Raw genomic sequence first — 16,890 nt, 5'->3', positions numbered from 1 at the left:
TGAAATGAGCATTAGTAATTTATTATGTAAGTGGCAGTGGAAACTGAAGATCACTGAATATTTATCAAAGCAAACTTTGTCGCAGGCTTGGAGCATGCTATTGGTGTTTATCATTTTTGGCAGGGCCAGGTCTGATGGAGGTCAAGAAAGTTTACTCTCCTTAGTCCTTAATCGTGCTAGAATAGCATTTAATATGTTTCTACAAATTATTTGCATGTGCAGCTGGCACACGTTGATGACTAGTAGTTACAGTGGCACGAAGATCGCCTCCTTGCCCAGCATGAGGAAGACGACGGCTGGAGTGCTGACACCGATGGCAATGACGACGTAGGCGGGCCACCGTGAGGTGGGTGCTACGGTGATGTAGACGGCAGACATGAGCGAGATAAGCATGGCGAGGCAGGCGACGACCGTTAGCCTGTGGCCCCAATGGAGTTGTTCGACCTTGAACTTTATGGGGTCTTTCCAGGCCCAGATGAAGCAGAAGACAACTACGATGGAGCTGCACATGGCGACAGTATTGGAGATGACGAAGATCTTGAAGGCGGTGTTGTGGCCGTGAAGAGCGATGCCGTTGGTCTGGTCGTAGCCGCCGGGCATGGTGAAGGTGGCGGCGAAGGTGACGGTGGCGATGAGGGTGGCGACGAGGATGTAAGTCTCGGCGCTGTGCTCGAAGTACTTGTGGCTGGAGGTCCTTCGGTCGCGGGCGAAAGTGACAGGCGGCAGCTGCTGCTTGCGGCACCTGATGGACTCTTGATGCTTGAGCTTCTTCCAGAGATACATCTCGTAGGCGTCCATCTCGGCGTTGGCCGAGTGGATCTCGACGAGGCTGTGCGCCGTGTGGCCGTCGTAGCCGTGCGTCGAGCTGATCTCGTCGTGGCGGCTCGTTCCGCCGTGGGTCGACCTGATCTCGAGGAGGCTGCGCGCCGTGTGACCGCTGCGGTTGCAGACGCATGGGTCGACGCGGCGGTCCTTGAGCAGAAGCAACGCGGACTGGACGCGGCTCATCTCGGCGGCAAGTTGGAGTGGCGTGTTGCCATTGCCGTCGACGCGGTTGAGCAGCTCTGCGTGGTGGACGTGGCGGAGCAGGCACCTGAGTGCGTTCGTCTTTCCGCTGGTGACGGAGACGTGCAAGGCGTTGCGGCCGCAGCTGTCCACCATCTCGGCCACGTCGGGGCAGTGGCGGAGCAGCGCCTTGATGGCCTCCGTCGAGCCGTAGTGCGCGGCGACGTGCAGCGGGGATTGCAGCTCGTTGTTGGGCTTGTAGGCCAGCTCCGGCTTATTGTTGAGCAACAGCTCCACCGCGTGCGAGTGGTTCTTCTTCGCCGCGTAGTGCAGGGCGTTGTTGCCATCGGAGTCGGTCAGGTCGATCAGATCGTGCCGCTTCTCCAGAAGAATCTCCACGATCCCTGCAGCACAGCACATACACATTGCAGCATGTGCAATTTATACATCCGGACGGTGACAAGAGGAGCAAAAAAAAGGGGGGAAGGGGGGGTTAGCTTACGGGTGTGCCCGCCGAGCACGGCCTGGTGCAGAGCCGTGCCGCTGACGGAGACAGAGGGCACGTACCGCGCTTCAACCCAGGCGAAGTCGACTATCTGGCGGACGACGTGGACGAGTCCCTCGCGGGCGGCCATGTGCAGTGGAGACTCCATCTGCTCGTTGAGGTCGTAGCCGCGGTTGGGGTCGGCGTCAAGCAGCGCCAGCGCCACGGCGGCCTTACGGTGCTGCGCCGCCTCGTGCAGCGGGCTATTGCCCGCCTTGTTGGTCATCAACAGGGGGCTTTTGAGCAGCGTGTCCTCAGTGTTCGGGTCATCCGGCCAGCCCCGGGCGAGGCTGATCAGCAGCTCCGCCACCTTCAGCCTTCCCGTCTTGGCTGCCAAGTGCAGCGCGGTGTCGCCGTCGACGTTCTTGGCGACGAGCATCTCCTGGCTCACGTTGAGGACCTCGCGGGCGACACCGGTGTGGCCTTGCAAGGCGGCGAGGTGGAGCGCCGTGTTGCGCTGGGGCGTCGTGGAGTTGAGGATCTTGACGTCGGCCACCACCAGTTTCCTCAGGCCCTTCACGTCCCCCTGCGCCACGGCCTTGTACAACGCGGGAATCATGCCTCCCTCTTGAGCCGTTGGTGCCATGGATGTGGATTAGCTAGGTACGTAGCTTCTTAACTATGTTGCTCTGCTTACTCACCACACACAACTACAGCTCCAACAGAGAGTATGTTGAAGGTGATGGATGGACTCTGCGTCTCTGCCTTGGGTCACTTTTGTAACATACGAGTACGAATAACTTGGCGGATCAACCTTGCATTGGTATATATTCCATCTCCTGCTGCATGCATGCTAAGCACAAGCCGACCAAGCTTGGTATCTATGCTGCTGACAGGGAGACGTGTTTATTGACACCATCTCCTTCCTACTCGCACCTTTCCATGTCCCACTCGATCGAGTCAAAAGCAGCTTGAGACAGTCGTTAGGAGGCCAGCCGCCGGAGGAGCGGGCGCATCGAAGACAACGTCGCCATGGTTACAGAAGTAGACAGAATGCTAACAGACTGGCAGGTGACCCAAAATCCACCGGTGGATAGCTTGTTCTCCCAATTGAAAGCACAATTTCGCCATTTGAAAGTATTGAATCTTAGCCGAGTTCTTCAAAATCTAGTAATCCGGTTGAAAGTTCACCGAAATCTGGTCCAACATCGAAGTCCCCAACATATTTCCTATATTTTTAAAAGCCCGAGAAAAGAAGAGATGAAAGCTGTCCCGAAGGTTGAAAGTGAACAGTCAAAACATGGAGTTGAAAGTTTCATATTATCGTAGCCAAAGTTTGAAATACGTGCTAGTTTATGGATTTCATTTCAAATCTGAGTTAAAAGTTGCCAATTGGAACATTTCTAGCTCTGAATTAAAAGTTGTCTGTTAGGATAGTCGATTCATATAAGGTAAAATACACTAGAAGTTTCAAACTATCAGTTAAACAATAAAATTTTCTTTGGTTGTAATTGAGATCGTATAATATTTAATAATTGAAGTAAAAAACCTATTTTACCCCCAAAACTAAAAGTATGTATATGTATGTCCTGTGCAAACACACATGTTGACGACTAAAGACTAAGACTAAGACGGTGACAATCCTGCGGTAAGAACAGTAAACTTTATGAGCCAAGAAGTCATGACTAATGTGCCAAGAGGGCTGGCTCGATGATATTTCAAAACTAGAGCCTCCCACAGATTAATTAGATTTATGGGTCATGGATGTTGTTGCGCATCCAACAAACTAAAACGGACCAAATTGTCGCAAGTTAATATTCGTTTTCGCAAAAGAAAAAATCCTCTCAAAAGGAAAATGGAAAAAAACATATTTGAATGAAAAAGTATAGGTAAATACTTGTTTCCGAGCGTGCGTGCATTTGCTCGCTGGGACGTACGATCGGACTGCTACCCAGTGCGAGGAGCAACTCATTTTCTGCCCCTCTCCCCTTCTCTCCCCGGCACCTCTCATCGCGCTGCTCCTCCCCGCCCTAGATCCACGCCGCCGAGGGGCCCATGCCACGCGCTGTGCTGCTTCCCCTCCCCCCCCCCTCCCCCCCAATGGATTGTGTTGACGCGCGAGGCGCCCGCTACGGCTCAGGCGGGGCTCCTACACCGCGAGGGGCGACGGCATGAGGCCCGACAAGGGGCATCCGGTGGGGCGACAGCATGAGTCAAGAAAGGACAGCTGCGTGGTGCCGTGGCGATGGGGGGTCCAATGAGGGGCGACCCTTGCTCAACAACGATGAGCTTGACGGTCCCGTCCGCAATGTCCACTTCCACGCCATCCAGTTTCTCTTTGTCATGTCCGGAGGTGGAAACTAGCTACCTCTCTCAACCCCCCCCCCCCCCGGCCCCTGCCCTCGATGGGATCCAAGCTCGTTGCCGTCAGGATCGAGCTCCTCCGCATGGGATAGAGCTCGTGGACCCCGGGATCAAGCTCCTCCACGCAAGATCGTCTCCCTATCGTTGGGGTCGGGCTCCTTCACGCGGGATGGAGCTCCTCGTCATCGGGGTTGGGCTCCTCCGCGCCTTATCGAGCTCATCGGCGTAGGGTTGAGCTCTTCGTCGTCATGGCCATGTAGCTCCCCGTGTGGTCGAGGCAGGGATGACTTGGAAGAGCAGGACGGTGGCAGTTTGGGCTCCATGGCGCTGAACTGAGGTAACTAGATCCTTCTCCAACTTGTGCCTTGCCCTTGCTCCTGCGGCTCCACCATTTTAGGTCGCGTTCCAGGCGTTTTCGAATTTGCCCGGTATTTGATTCAATTGGTTTTGGGCGATTAGACCCTTTTCTGATGGGTGTGGCTGAGGGTGAATCCCAATAAAACATTCCTCCCTTACCACCTCATCCTCCAGTGCAATCACCATGCTATGCAGTACCATAGTCTTATTCAGAAAATTTGTATGATCAGTGATGCAATTTTTGCGTTCAAAAAGCTCAGTAACCAGCATATGCACCCATGATTCAGACTTAAGCAATTTGTTATAACCTGCAAGCCTGAGCTCCATTGAAATACCCTGAAATTGGTACTTATTGCAGCAGCACATGCAGTACCAAAAACATACCACCAGCAACTCCTTTATTTACTATTACCTCATTCCCTTGAGCAACGAGTTCTCCACCGTACAAGGCAAAAGATTGATGCACAGCTGAACAAGAGTGAATAATACCAATAGCACCTCTGCCAAGTTGATTAGCCCTTCCTTGCTGATAACACAAAAAATTATCTTCGGTAATTTTCTGCACTTCTGAAATGCAGAATGCAGATATGCATTAATTCACTTTGTATAATGTAAATGAGTGCATAAAAATGCTTATACTACCACATAGCGTATACCAGATTGCTTTTTCACATGCTTAGTTTTTTTTAATGCATTTTCATGTACATCACTTAGGCATTGTTGATCTAGGGGGTACAAGTGCTTTTGTAATGAACATCATTTTGTGTAACATATACAACCATTCTTTTTCATATTAATTCATTGTTTGCTCCATTTAGTTTTCACTTATGTGTTGCTGATTTTTTTTCATTTATGGGTTTTTTTGTTTCTGTAGTTTAGATAATGGCAAGGTCGAATAAGAAAAAGGATATTGCATCAACACCACGTAGCAATTGTCCTGGCAGGTGGAAGAATAGGGTATGTGCAACTTTTTCTTAATGAACTATTTTCTTCTTACCATATAGATATGTACTACATTCAGTTTTATCTATGCAACCACTAGTCATGTTAAAACCATTGAGGTGTAATTGTTTGAAAAATCGTCATGCGTTTTATTTGTCCTTTTATGTAGTTTAGCACGCACACATTGATGTGTGCACATTGATTGATCATACAGTTCCAAGGTTAACTGTTGAGGTGATTTTCAGTGTTCAATTTTTTTTAATATGTTATCTGTGAGGTAAATAAAATTTTGTAGACTTATAAGCACAAAATTTCAGTGTTTGAAATCCTATTATATGCTATCTGTCAGGGTAAACCTAGTGATCCAATCGGGCAACTTAACTATTTAAGAGAAGCAAAATTTTGTAGACTTGTAAGCACAAAATTTACTGCTTTTCTGGAGACAAAATTGAATGATCTCATATCCACACAGGATCGCTAAATGATGCCCCCTAGGAGTTAGGTCCGGCAATATTGTGTATTTTTAAAAGCAATTTTTTATTTCATCAGATGCTATTTTAATACTTAATTGAGTGGCCAAATACATTTATGTTTTTTTTTGTCAAGGTTGCAACTCTTCATGACAATATGTCCTTGTTAGAAGCAAGATAACAATATAGTTATTTTTTGTGTCTTCTCTCCACAAGCAATATTGTATCTTTTCATAAGCATTTTTGCCTCACCACAAGTAATTCTTTTATGTTGAGTCTGCAAACATTGTATAGGAATATAGATTTTTTTTTCTTTTGAGCAAGTCAATTTTTTCTTGCATAATGTAAACCTGCTCTTGATTGAGCAGTTAAGTTTGATGATTTCTTCTGATCCAGGTTTATTGTATGTACGAGTTTTATTTTTTCTGAGTTCCGATAATTTGATAGTTTATGACGCGATTTTACTGCATAGGTATTTTTATAGTACTATGTAGGCATATTTATACTATATTGTAGGCAATTCCATACCATTACTTAGCCAATATGTCATGAAGACCATGGATGTAAGCAACTAGCAGTAGCATCCATCAAGAACTATGCACTTCACTTTCCAGTTTCTACTCTTGTAATTACCACCAGTCTAATCTGAACATGGAAAATCAGTCCTGGTTTCATTGGTCAGGTGCCAGCTTCATCTCCCATTTTCTGAAAGTGAATTTTATCTTATGTACATGATTGAGGCTACGTTAGTTCTTACCTCTGACTGAACAAAGCACTTCTACCTCTCACTGCACAAAGCACCACTTTGTCTTTTCTGCAAATCTGAGTAATTGATAAAGCAACATTTCTGGTCTCATGATTCATTTGATTTAATGAAGTCAGCAGCAAGAACAATGATCTTAATGTCTCCTTTATTTATATGTCGTACTGTTTTGAAGCACTACTTGTTTAACATTCATATCGACTTAGCACTACTTGTCCTACTCGGTTTTGCAAATGCATACACTGATTTGATATGTTGTTCCTAATGTTTTGTAGGTGTAGTTTAATTGTTCCATTGAATGGAAACATAATTCAATATCTGGTGGTACAAGCATTGCATCTAAATCAATTTTAGCTGCTTCTAAGAGTACATGTGAAGTGATGCAATCTCTGTTTTATGAAATCAAAAGGCGTTATCTGTAGCTAAAGAAACTTTAAGAACATTGGCTAGTACTTCAGTCTATGTTTGATCCTTGTAACTATGTAGCAAATCAGAGTAATTTTGTGTAGCAATCTATAATTACTATTTTTATAAGCAATCAATAGATGTCTTTACGGCAGATTAGTTCGCCATATCTGATATGTTGCTTCTTCTTACATATTTCTCCCCCTAGTGACACAATTTTGTGGCATGACTAACGGATGCATGCATGCTCCCGCGTATGGGGATGCCTAATTTGTGTATGTGGCTAGATTAAGAAAGCAATTAATCAAGTAGTTTTCTAATTAGGGTTGTGCAGGCAGATAGACATTAGCATGCACAATGCATGCGTTAGCCAGGTCCAAAAAGTAAAATCTCCAACGAAATGTTGAAGTGCATAAATATGCGTCGGCAAGGGAGAAACTAGATGAGCTCATTCGTAGTTCAATATATATGCACGACAACCAGGCAAACTAGCTGAACCTCCCAGTAGTAAAAATATGCATGACAAAGAGGCAAAGACTAGATGAGCTTATTGGTAATTAGAGTATGCATGATAAGTTGATAAACAAGGCAAAAACTGAATGAGCTTACTTGCTACGTAGTTGGTTGTATACGCATGACGATGGGTAAAAACTATGTGAAAAGGATGTCCTGTTACTCTGAAGAAACTACTAGGTGAAATTCTTGTTATTCGAATACACTTCTTATTTATCAATATAAATAGCTATGAAATGTCTGGTTACCCGAATCAGAGGTCAATATTCTCGATGAGGCATTGGAGTAAGCCAAATAAATGGTAGGTCTTAGGCAGCATCTGGTGTGTATAAGGCCAACTCTAGTGGAGTCGCCTTTTGGTGCTACAGTGATTTTGCCGATCCATCTCGCCCGGCATTGAACCTCCAGCAGATGTCTTTTTTGTGTTACAGTGATGCAGGATCTAATCGGCAGTGATAGAGGAATGGCATATTTGCGGATGGGATGGAACTGCAGCAACACTGTTTACAAAAGATGACTGTGGACCCGAAGAGATATGAAAATCAATGGAAGGTAGAAAATAGAGTAGCTGCTGGAGATAAAAAAAATAGAGAGTATTGTAATAGTGTTAGAGGATGTTGTAATAGTATTATAGGGGATGTATTTTTAAAGTATCTGCTGGAGATGACATAAGCCAAGCTCCACTGGGTTCCATGGCATTGGCCTCTCAAAGATTAGCGAGATTACTTTGACCATGTTGCTGCCCTAGACTCGCCATGGAGGGCCGTATACCTGAGCCACCTTCCGGCACCAATGTCGTCTGATGTACCTATCATTTTGCTATGAAGTGTCACAACAACATTGTCTTCAACAATAAAAAAGGCGATGTTTGTTAGGGTTTTAGCAGAAGTATCACCAGAATCGACAAACCAAGCATGAAATTAACACACAAGACATTATATTTTTTAACGAGGGTTTGCCTACATCCTCGGGGCATAACTACAGACGCTTCTCCCCATATTCTGTTTCTATCGATATGCGGTTTTAACGGTGATGCCTACTATTTAAAGGCATGAAAATAAAGATCCGGCTACAACTCTATTTCTAGTCCCACTCAATTATAACAAAGTATATCTGTAACCAATCTTGTACACACATTCGACACAAATATAACAAACTCCACCTTAGTGAATATGCACGCTAACTTGAGTAGTCTATATGCTAACCTTTGTGTATCCAGACTTGAGTCGTCTATCTCTGATGCTCACCTCGAACAGTCCAACGAGGATGCCTCGCCATCAGGAACAAAATTTTTTGCAGCTACCTCCTTTATAACTCCACCCTTCAGCTTGTACTGATGAGCACCTGTATTTTCTCCTATCATCACAATCTTGTTGTCGACGATTTGTGAGCCATCGATCTTAAGAATTTGTGAATGAAGTAGGCGATACTCCTTATAGCCGAATCACACATCACACACAGAGAATTATACAGGTTTAGACCTCCCTTAGAATAATAGTCCTACGTCATGTTTGTCTTGTATTTGTCGCGTCCTAAAACGCTAATCACGTGATTAAGCATTCATAATCATCATGGCATTATGTTTATGAGTATTTGTTTGATAATTTAAGATTAAACATGTTTCAAAAGTAATTGGAGGTAGTTTAGAGCCCTTTAGGAAAACCCTAAATGCCTTAGAGATGAAGAAGAATAGAAAAGGGGGAATAAAATCAAGTTTTCTGCACAAGACTGCTTTTATGGTTTGATTGGGTTCCCCGCGGTCTGACCACTATGGGGCAACCATGTAGGCTTGCCATGTGGGCTTTTCACAGTCTGACCGACTCATTCCACGGTCTGACTACCACAGCGTAGAGGCTCCACTTAAGGAAATCGGCCAATTCTCTCGCATTCACTCTCTCTTTCACTCTCACTCTCACTCCTTCACCCACACCAAGAGAGAGGGAGAGATCACCTCGACGTCCACGACGACCGGTGATCGACGAAGGGAACTTCCTCAAGCTCCCCGAAGGCTTCCTTGAGCTCATCCCCTTCACCCTCGTCGTCAGTGAAGTTTATACGTGAATTCATCCACCTTAAGCCCCTACACTACCCAGGAGCCCGATCTCCAAATTGGAGCTTCTCCAGAGTGAACCCCTCCAATAGAAAATTTCCCTACACTAAGGTGAGACATCCCCTACCGATTCTCCATCATTCCCAAGCTCGAGTCAATCCTCATGCCGTTTAGACCCAACCTTAACTCTAGCCAAGGGCTTATCTATGGGGTATTTTGAGTTTAGCTCGGTGAATATTGTCCAAATCATTTTAGAAGCACTCCATTAGTCCCATAGAGCTTTTTGGCACCCTTCATGGTCGAAGGTTTCACCAAAATCTTCACCGGCAGCCTCGTAAAGTGGTGTCAGTAGGGTCTCATGGTCAAACCGCCACTAGGGCCGGTATGACCGCCAGGCCCTAAAACCTTCTGCAAGCTGATGGTCAGACCGCCACCTCCACGTCGGTCTGACCGCCAACCCTTGAAGGTTGTATGTACTTAGTTTACCTTTTCCAGGGTTTAAAACTTCAGGACCCTAATTATTTGGTGGTCTTTTGTAAATATTTTCTAAACACGACGCTCTATTATTTTTGAAGCATGCATCATATGCACACTTTTCTATCATTTGATTATTATTTTTGCAATGCATTCTTGATTCGTTTAGAGAGTGTTACATCGATGGTCCAAGCGAGTGAAGGCGCCACTGAGCTACCTGAGTTCTGTGAGTACTATATGAGCAGTGTCAGGCAACCGCCAGAGCAACAAGGCAAGCATATAATCATACTTAACCTATTACTTTGGATCTCGTATTGTATAACTTGATAAATTACGTTTTATATATATTTGCATGAGTAGTTGGTCCATTGTCGGGTTTTGGTGGATAGAACCTATGTTGATGAATTGCATTATTGATGTCTAACTTAAGAGTTATTCGAAATGCTTAGCAATGCATAGGTCCCTGGTAAAAGTCGAGCGATGGTTTAACCATTGTTCGTGAACTTAGGGCTTACTTGTTGTTTACAAATACAATAACAATGATGTGAGTTGTATAAGGTGTGAGAATAAGGCGAGATGTGGGCGGTGTAAGGGGTATCTTCTGCACCGGAGAAGTTCCCCGATGTAGTTCGGGAGGGGAACCCGAATACCATATGGCACCGGAGGAGTTCCTCAGTGTAGTTCGGGAGAGGAACCCGAATACCATATGGCACCGAAGGAGTTCCTCGGTGTAGTTCGGGAGAGGAGCTCGGATACCATAGACCGCTTGCACAAATCTTCCTCCCCTCCCCTTCCCCTCTTCTCCTCTCCTCCCTCTCTTCTCTTCTCTCGGGTGAATGGGAATGAAATGAGATGCTGACGTCAGCAGAGCCAGCTACGCCAACCTAAATACTCAAAAGATCTCACTCGCTGAATGGGAGAGACCTTTTGGGTGGGCCCGCGCGGTATTGTGGCCATGAAAGTCTCATCCGTTCAACGGATGACGGTAGATTAGACCTCACTATTTTTCAAACGAGCAAGTAATCTTGAAATATTTGAAAAAAATATAAAAAAATATGCAGAACTCAGCGCTCCTGGGAATCAACACCTAGTCACCCGAAGCAAATCTTCTCGGCCACACCCAAGCACCTTCGACCACACCATGGCCTACGAAAGCACGTGCGCCGCCACTGGTCCTCCGACGCCACCACCTACCATGCCATGGCCAACGATCGCACCATCAACCTCTGAAGTTCATCATTGTCGTTGTTACTCCATCTTAAACACGCAATAACCGCTCCGATCTGGATTGATCGCTTGTCAATCAGATCGTGAGTGGAAGCTGCCGCTGTCGTAACGTCTTTCAGCCGCACCGTTGAACCTAGTCATCACATTTGACCGACCCCCATCGAACAACAGTCTCTAGCCGCCATCAACCAGATTTCCATGTCTGGAATGATCCTCGTTGATGTATCTCATTGGACAGTTCGAGCTGTCATGCTCGAAGTGTCCGAATCCACTGATCGAGTTGTTAATTACCACCATGCTCCACCTTGCACCATATCCTTCCTCGGACCATGCATGCTTCATATGATGTGGAACATCTCCTCGTTTGTCCACATGATCTTGCTTCATGGCTCTGGTACCACTCGGTATGGTTTTAGCGGAAGCATCGTCAGGATCGACAAGCCAAGCAAGAGATCAACATACGAGACATGATATTTTTTAACTACGTTCGGCTAACTTTCCTATATCCTTGAGGCATAACTATGAACGTTCCTCCTCATATTATGTTTTTGATGATCTGCGGTTATAACAGTGATGTCTTCTATTTAAAGGTCTAGAAATAAAAGTCCAGCTACAACTATATTTTCAGTTCCACCCAATTACAACTAAATTTGTATGTAATCAACTATGTACATATATTTGACATGAATAAAACATGGTAACTGCTGCCATCTGTGCTGCCATCCAGGACATTGACATTTGGATCCAACGTTACAAAGACAGTAGAAGCAAGTTGAAACTCAACTCAGTGTTTGGCTTCAGTACGTTGTGTACCCGTCCCACGTAATTTGGTCTGCTTCAGTACGTTGTGTGCCCGTCCCACGTTATTTGGTCTCGGCCTGACAAGATATCTTCTTTACTTGGGTTTGATCCTCTAGCCTGTTGCTACTGCCCTCCCCATCTGTTAGCCTGTTTGGTTCCCCTCTCTTGTAAAGCTCCCCGCGTTTGCCTGTACTTTTTTTAAGCTTCTAACTGAAGTTTATCGGGTAGGGTTCATCTTCCCCGGTATCGCTCGATTTTTTAAGTGCATGAAAATAAGCGTGACATGAGGGGGGAATAGTATACGAGCTTATTTTCTTAGAGAAATTAGATGAACTTATTGGTAGAATTGTACTCAAAATGTGCATGACGACAGTGCAAAAATAGATGAGCATACCGGTAGTAAAAGTAAGCATGACCAAAAGGCAAAAACTAGATGAGCTTATTGGTGGTTAGAATATGCACGACAGCAAGGCAAAAACTAGATGAGCTTATGTGCTACTAGTAGTTAGTATATGCATGACCACGGGGAAAGACTACGTGTCAGGATAACAATGGTGAAATTATTGTCATTCCAATGCACTGCTCGTCCCTCAATATAAATAGCTTCTAACATGTCTGGTTACCCAAGTGACAGTGTACTTTTGTTAAACACACTGGGGAGCATTATGCCCTCGCTCGTCAGTGTTCGAGTGAAATATTTAATTCAGAGAGCTCTGGTGAGGCATTGGAGTGAACCAAACGAATGTGAGGGTTCTTGCTGTGAACCTTGTTTATTCGGGGGGTTCGGATCTCAGATTTGACATGTGTGCTCATATTTATAAAATTGCTAGATATTCTTGACTTGGTTGGAGTCACAAACTCCACATGAGGGCTATATTTATAAAATTTCTATATCACTGCTTATATATAGACCGGAAGTTGTACTTCCGTTATAAAAAACTAATGTTAGAATTGAGGCAGTATTTCTGGTGCATGGAAGCCGAGCATTGCGACTTTCGTCCACTTCGTTATTCCAAAGACTGGCAACATTCCTCTAACCGGTAAAACTTGGGTTCAAGTCACAACTCGACATGAGGACTATATTTATAAAATTTCTACATATCCCTGTTTATATATAGACCGAAAGTTGTATTTCCTTTATAAAAAAACAAATGTTAGAATCGAGGCCGTATTTATGGTGCATGGGAGCCGAGCATTGTGACTTTCGTCGACATCGACATTCCGAAGACTGGCAACATTCCTCTAACAGGTAAAACTTTGATCTCTCTTCTTTCGTTCGTTGCATTTGCTAACTATCAAAGTGATATTGTTTATTGACGTTTAATGGCCCCTGCAGGTTGACTGTGGTGGACACATTTTGAGGCCATCGCGAGACGAGTATCCCATTCACAATCTACACCGTCGGCGACGAGCCGCACCTCCTCTTCCTCGACATCAAGCTGCACTTCATGGTTGGCTTAGCTTGCAAAACCTCAATCGAAAAATATCGATGCATATTTAGTATATTTAGTTGGGAAGCTCTGTTTCACTTTATTACATCATACTGTTTCGCTTCATGTGTTATGCACTTGTATTTAAGCAAAACCAATGCGCTTTTAGCACTCAACCGCGCTTTAACTAATCTCTATTAGCACCCCATGACCTTCTTCTTGTCGATGCTGGGCTTGGACACGACAGTGCCGTCGTTGCCGGCGAGCGCCTTGTACTTGTCCTTCCTGGTGAAGCTGGTGCACTCGTACGAGAGCGTGGAGGCGATGAGCCGCTGGATGTAGTTGGCCACCTCGTGGCTGCTCTTCCCGCCGCTGCAGGTGAGCTCTGCCGGCAGCTTGTTGAGGAATGTGACCACGTACCCGGGGCTCGGGTTCATGAAGAAGTAGAAGGGGTCCAGCCCCTTCCACCCGCGCGCCGTCGTGCCGTGGAACATGCTCATCTGGTTCTCCATCGCCACCGGCACGATCTCGTCCGTCAGCTCCGCGAACAGCGCCGAGAACCGGAGCAGGAACGGCTCACGGCACGTCGTGCCCTCGGGGCAGATCACCAGGTCACCCTCCGTTAGGAGGCGCCGGATCATGGCGGCGTCGGCTGCCCGGTCACGGGTCAGCCGCACCGTTCGGATCGGCGACAAGATCTCCGACAGCCGTGAGACCTGTTGAAATTACTATGAGTGACAACTGATCAACGAAAACTTCGCTTAGAGTGAACCAAGCACAGGTGGTTGCACTTGCATGAGAATTGCATGTACCGAGTAGGTGACGGCGGTGATCGGGCGGCCGAGCGCGGTGGAGAGGAAGATGGGGTCGAGGAGGGTGCGGTGGGAGCAGATGAAGAGCACGCCAGTCTGGCCGGTCTCGCGGCTGGCCGGCGGGGGAGGGTTGCCCTTGATGGTGACGCGGACGCCGAGGGCGCGGAACGCGTGGTACACCATGCGCATCGGCAGGAGCGCGCCCGCGGCGATGCGGAGGCAGGCCAGCACGAACCCGATGGGGATCCAGAGGACGGTGAGCAGCGCGAGCGCCGGCGACGGCTTCTGGACGAGCCGGCCGTCGTGGAAGACCACCGGCTTCGGCAGGTTCTCTCGTGGCACGGGCTTCAGCTTCGGCGTCGAGGGCACCACATAGCCCTCCTTGCACAGCCTCATGAACGGGTAGTCCGTCCTCCTGTCGCCAAGGCCGACCTCGGGCGCGACGTCGCCGAACGCCTTCCGGAGCGCGTCCGCCTTGTTCTCGCCGACGAGCACGCCGGGGGAGCGGACGAGCCCCGTCGCCCGGCCGCGCCAGATCACGAGCTCCGTACCGACGACGACGTCCGTGCCGATGTACTCCTTGAGGAACGCCTCCACCATGATCCGTGGGTTCGCGGTGAGCACGCACCGGCGCCCGCACGCCGAGAACACGCGCCACGACTCCGGGTGCAGGTCGGAGCAGTAGAACTTGGGCAGGACGGCGCGCGCCACGGCCTCGATGTCGGTGACCCTCGCGCCGGCCATGGAGGCGAAAATGAGCACCTGGATGCCAGCCGGCTCGGACACAAAGTAGTAGAGCATCCCCGCGAGCGGCGCCAGCATGATGAGCAGCAGCAGCCGCAGCACGCCGCCGGTTTCGAACGCTACGTGCGCGAAGTACGGGAACGAGCTCCGGCCGCACAGCAGCGTGCCGTCCAGGTCCGCGACGACAGTGCAGTCGCCGCGGTCGGTGGACGAGCACTTCTCCACCGAGCGGAACGGCGAGGCAGCCATCACCGTCTCCCCCATGATCTCCAAGCGCCCCGGAGCTAGCTAGGCACACACGCACCAGAAAGTACCAGGTGTGTACTTCTCCTTGAGCTTTGACACGCTTTCTTGTGTATTTTGCATGCGAATTTTGCGCTTTTCCATGGCTGCTTATATAGAAGAAGCGGGCTGCGAAATGCAAAGGACAAAACGAACAAAAAGGAATCGGTTGTGACGTGTATAGAAGAAACCGAGGAAAGGGGCTCACAAAGAGTACAAGCATATTACGTCGATGGGAATTGTGAAAGTTCCCAATGCTCCAAGGAGGTTTTCTTAGGAAGCACCGGTGCGGCGTTGTTTTACATGGGTGGATAGCTTTGGCATGGCCGCCACTAAAGCGAAGTCGGAGAAAAGAAACTTAAGTTTGTGAGAATTACATGGAGTAAAGTTTTGTTCTCTTCGTTGAAGGCGACATGTGGTTTGTATTGGAGCTTGATTTGGTGTACTGTGATTAAGTAATTGTAATGGTTAAGTATATGATTTTGGGTTCTTCCTGGTACTGCTTGAACTGTCGTGGTGGTCGACGGTCGCGTTGGCATGTTTTACATTTTATTAAAAAGAAAGACGATTTTAAGGCTGATTATTTTTTTGTTATTGAAAACCAATTTAGACAATATGAGTAGAAACGTATATACATATACATACATACACACATTCACACACACATATACATAGCCTTATCTGGATCAGGTTTTTTAACTGGTAAATAAAATTTATCGAAGGTCATTGGAAAAATATGATTTATCGGATATACCAAACGAAATTCAAACAAATTTAAATAATGTGAAAAATAACATTCAAATAAAACAACGGTAAACATATTAAATTTTTTCTACCGAGGTTCACTAGTAGACCTGTTAAACCAGATATATCGAATATACCTGGCTGAAAAAAATTTCCCTAGTCTGGATGTTGTAGTATTTATAAACTGCAGCATTTGAAAACTACAATTTTCATTGTCCCACCCAAAAGAAACTACAATTTTTAGATATCATAGTTTTTTTGCCGTTTTGAGTAAAACCATGGTGTGTTTGAATGCTGTAGTACAGATGCGGTATATCTTTGCGGAGTAATGGCTAATCGAGTGATTGAATTGAACAAATATATTTTATTTTGAATTTTCAACTTTTTGAGAAAAACCATGTAGTGTTTGGATGTTGCAGTATTTCCTATTGTATTTCATTTTAAAATAATAGTTGTTCGATAAACTACTTGTACATATAAGTCCTTAATACTATGGTGTACTATACATGTGCAGATTACAGTCACGATGAGTGTGACGTGCATCGCTTCATGTTGTAAGTCTATGTCACATGAGATTCTGAGTTTCTAAAGTTTTGATGATTAAATTAATTGCTATTTGGCTAAGCTACTAGTCTAAGGGCGATGATATACGATACGAATATGGGCAGCATTGTAATCACGTATTCACGTCGTGTGAAAAGAGGAGAGAAATGCTGCGCGCTAAGAGGAGTGGCACATATTTGCCAGAGGGGCATGTAGTTCAGTTTAGAAAAAAAGATGTTATGAATGGTGTTTCCTAAACACCAAAAATACCGAAGTTTTAGAGATACTACAGCTTTCAAAACTACAGGCTTGTTACACTCAAATACCTCTAAATTTTTCAAAATCATTATATTTTTTGAAACCAAGGTTTTCTTTCAAAAACTCCAACACCCAAATAGACTCAACCTAAATCTAAAAATTTTAGATCTAAAAATGAAATTTGCAATCAAAGCCTTGTTCGGATGCTACAGTTTTTTTTAA

General features: G+C 46.1%; 2 protein-coding genes and 1 long non-coding RNA gene across 3 annotated transcripts; 1 reads left to right on the top strand and 2 right to left on the bottom strand.

The window, feature by feature from the left end:
- Positions 1–216: 216 nt before the first annotated feature.
- LOC133914137 (ankyrin repeat-containing protein ITN1-like) lies at positions 217–2,290 on the bottom strand. Its single transcript, XM_062357281.1, has 2 exons — positions 1,508–2,290; positions 217–1,409 (listed from the first exon to the last, which is right to left on the bottom strand). Exons 1-2 carry the CDS (start codon positions 2,133–2,135, stop codon positions 247–249), a joined length of 1,791 nt encoding a protein of 596 aa, XP_062213265.1. The 5' UTR covers positions 2,136–2,290; the 3' UTR covers positions 217–246.
- Positions 2,291–3,581: 1,291 nt separating this feature from the next.
- Positions 3,582–6,959, top strand: LOC133915506 (uncharacterized). Its single transcript, XR_009909343.1, has 3 exons — positions 3,582–4,190; positions 5,085–5,167; positions 6,661–6,959. It is a non-coding gene; the product is annotated as an uncharacterized LOC133915506 (long non-coding RNA).
- Positions 6,960–13,411: 6,452 nt separating this feature from the next.
- LOC133914136 (glycerol-3-phosphate acyltransferase RAM2-like) lies at positions 13,412–15,405 on the bottom strand. Its single transcript, XM_062357280.1, has 2 exons — positions 14,098–15,405; positions 13,412–14,001 (listed from the first exon to the last, which is right to left on the bottom strand). Exons 1-2 carry the CDS (start codon positions 15,103–15,105, stop codon positions 13,483–13,485), a joined length of 1,527 nt encoding a protein of 508 aa, XP_062213264.1. The 5' UTR covers positions 15,106–15,405; the 3' UTR covers positions 13,412–13,482.
- Positions 15,406–16,890: the final 1,485 nt, after the last annotated feature.

This window comes from Phragmites australis, chromosome 4 (genome assembly GCF_958298935.1).
Source record: "Phragmites australis chromosome 4, lpPhrAust1.1, whole genome shotgun sequence".
Lineage (NCBI taxonomy): Eukaryota > Viridiplantae > Streptophyta > Magnoliopsida > Poales > Poaceae > Phragmites > Phragmites australis.
This window is presented reverse-complemented; position numbering and strand designations above follow the sequence as displayed.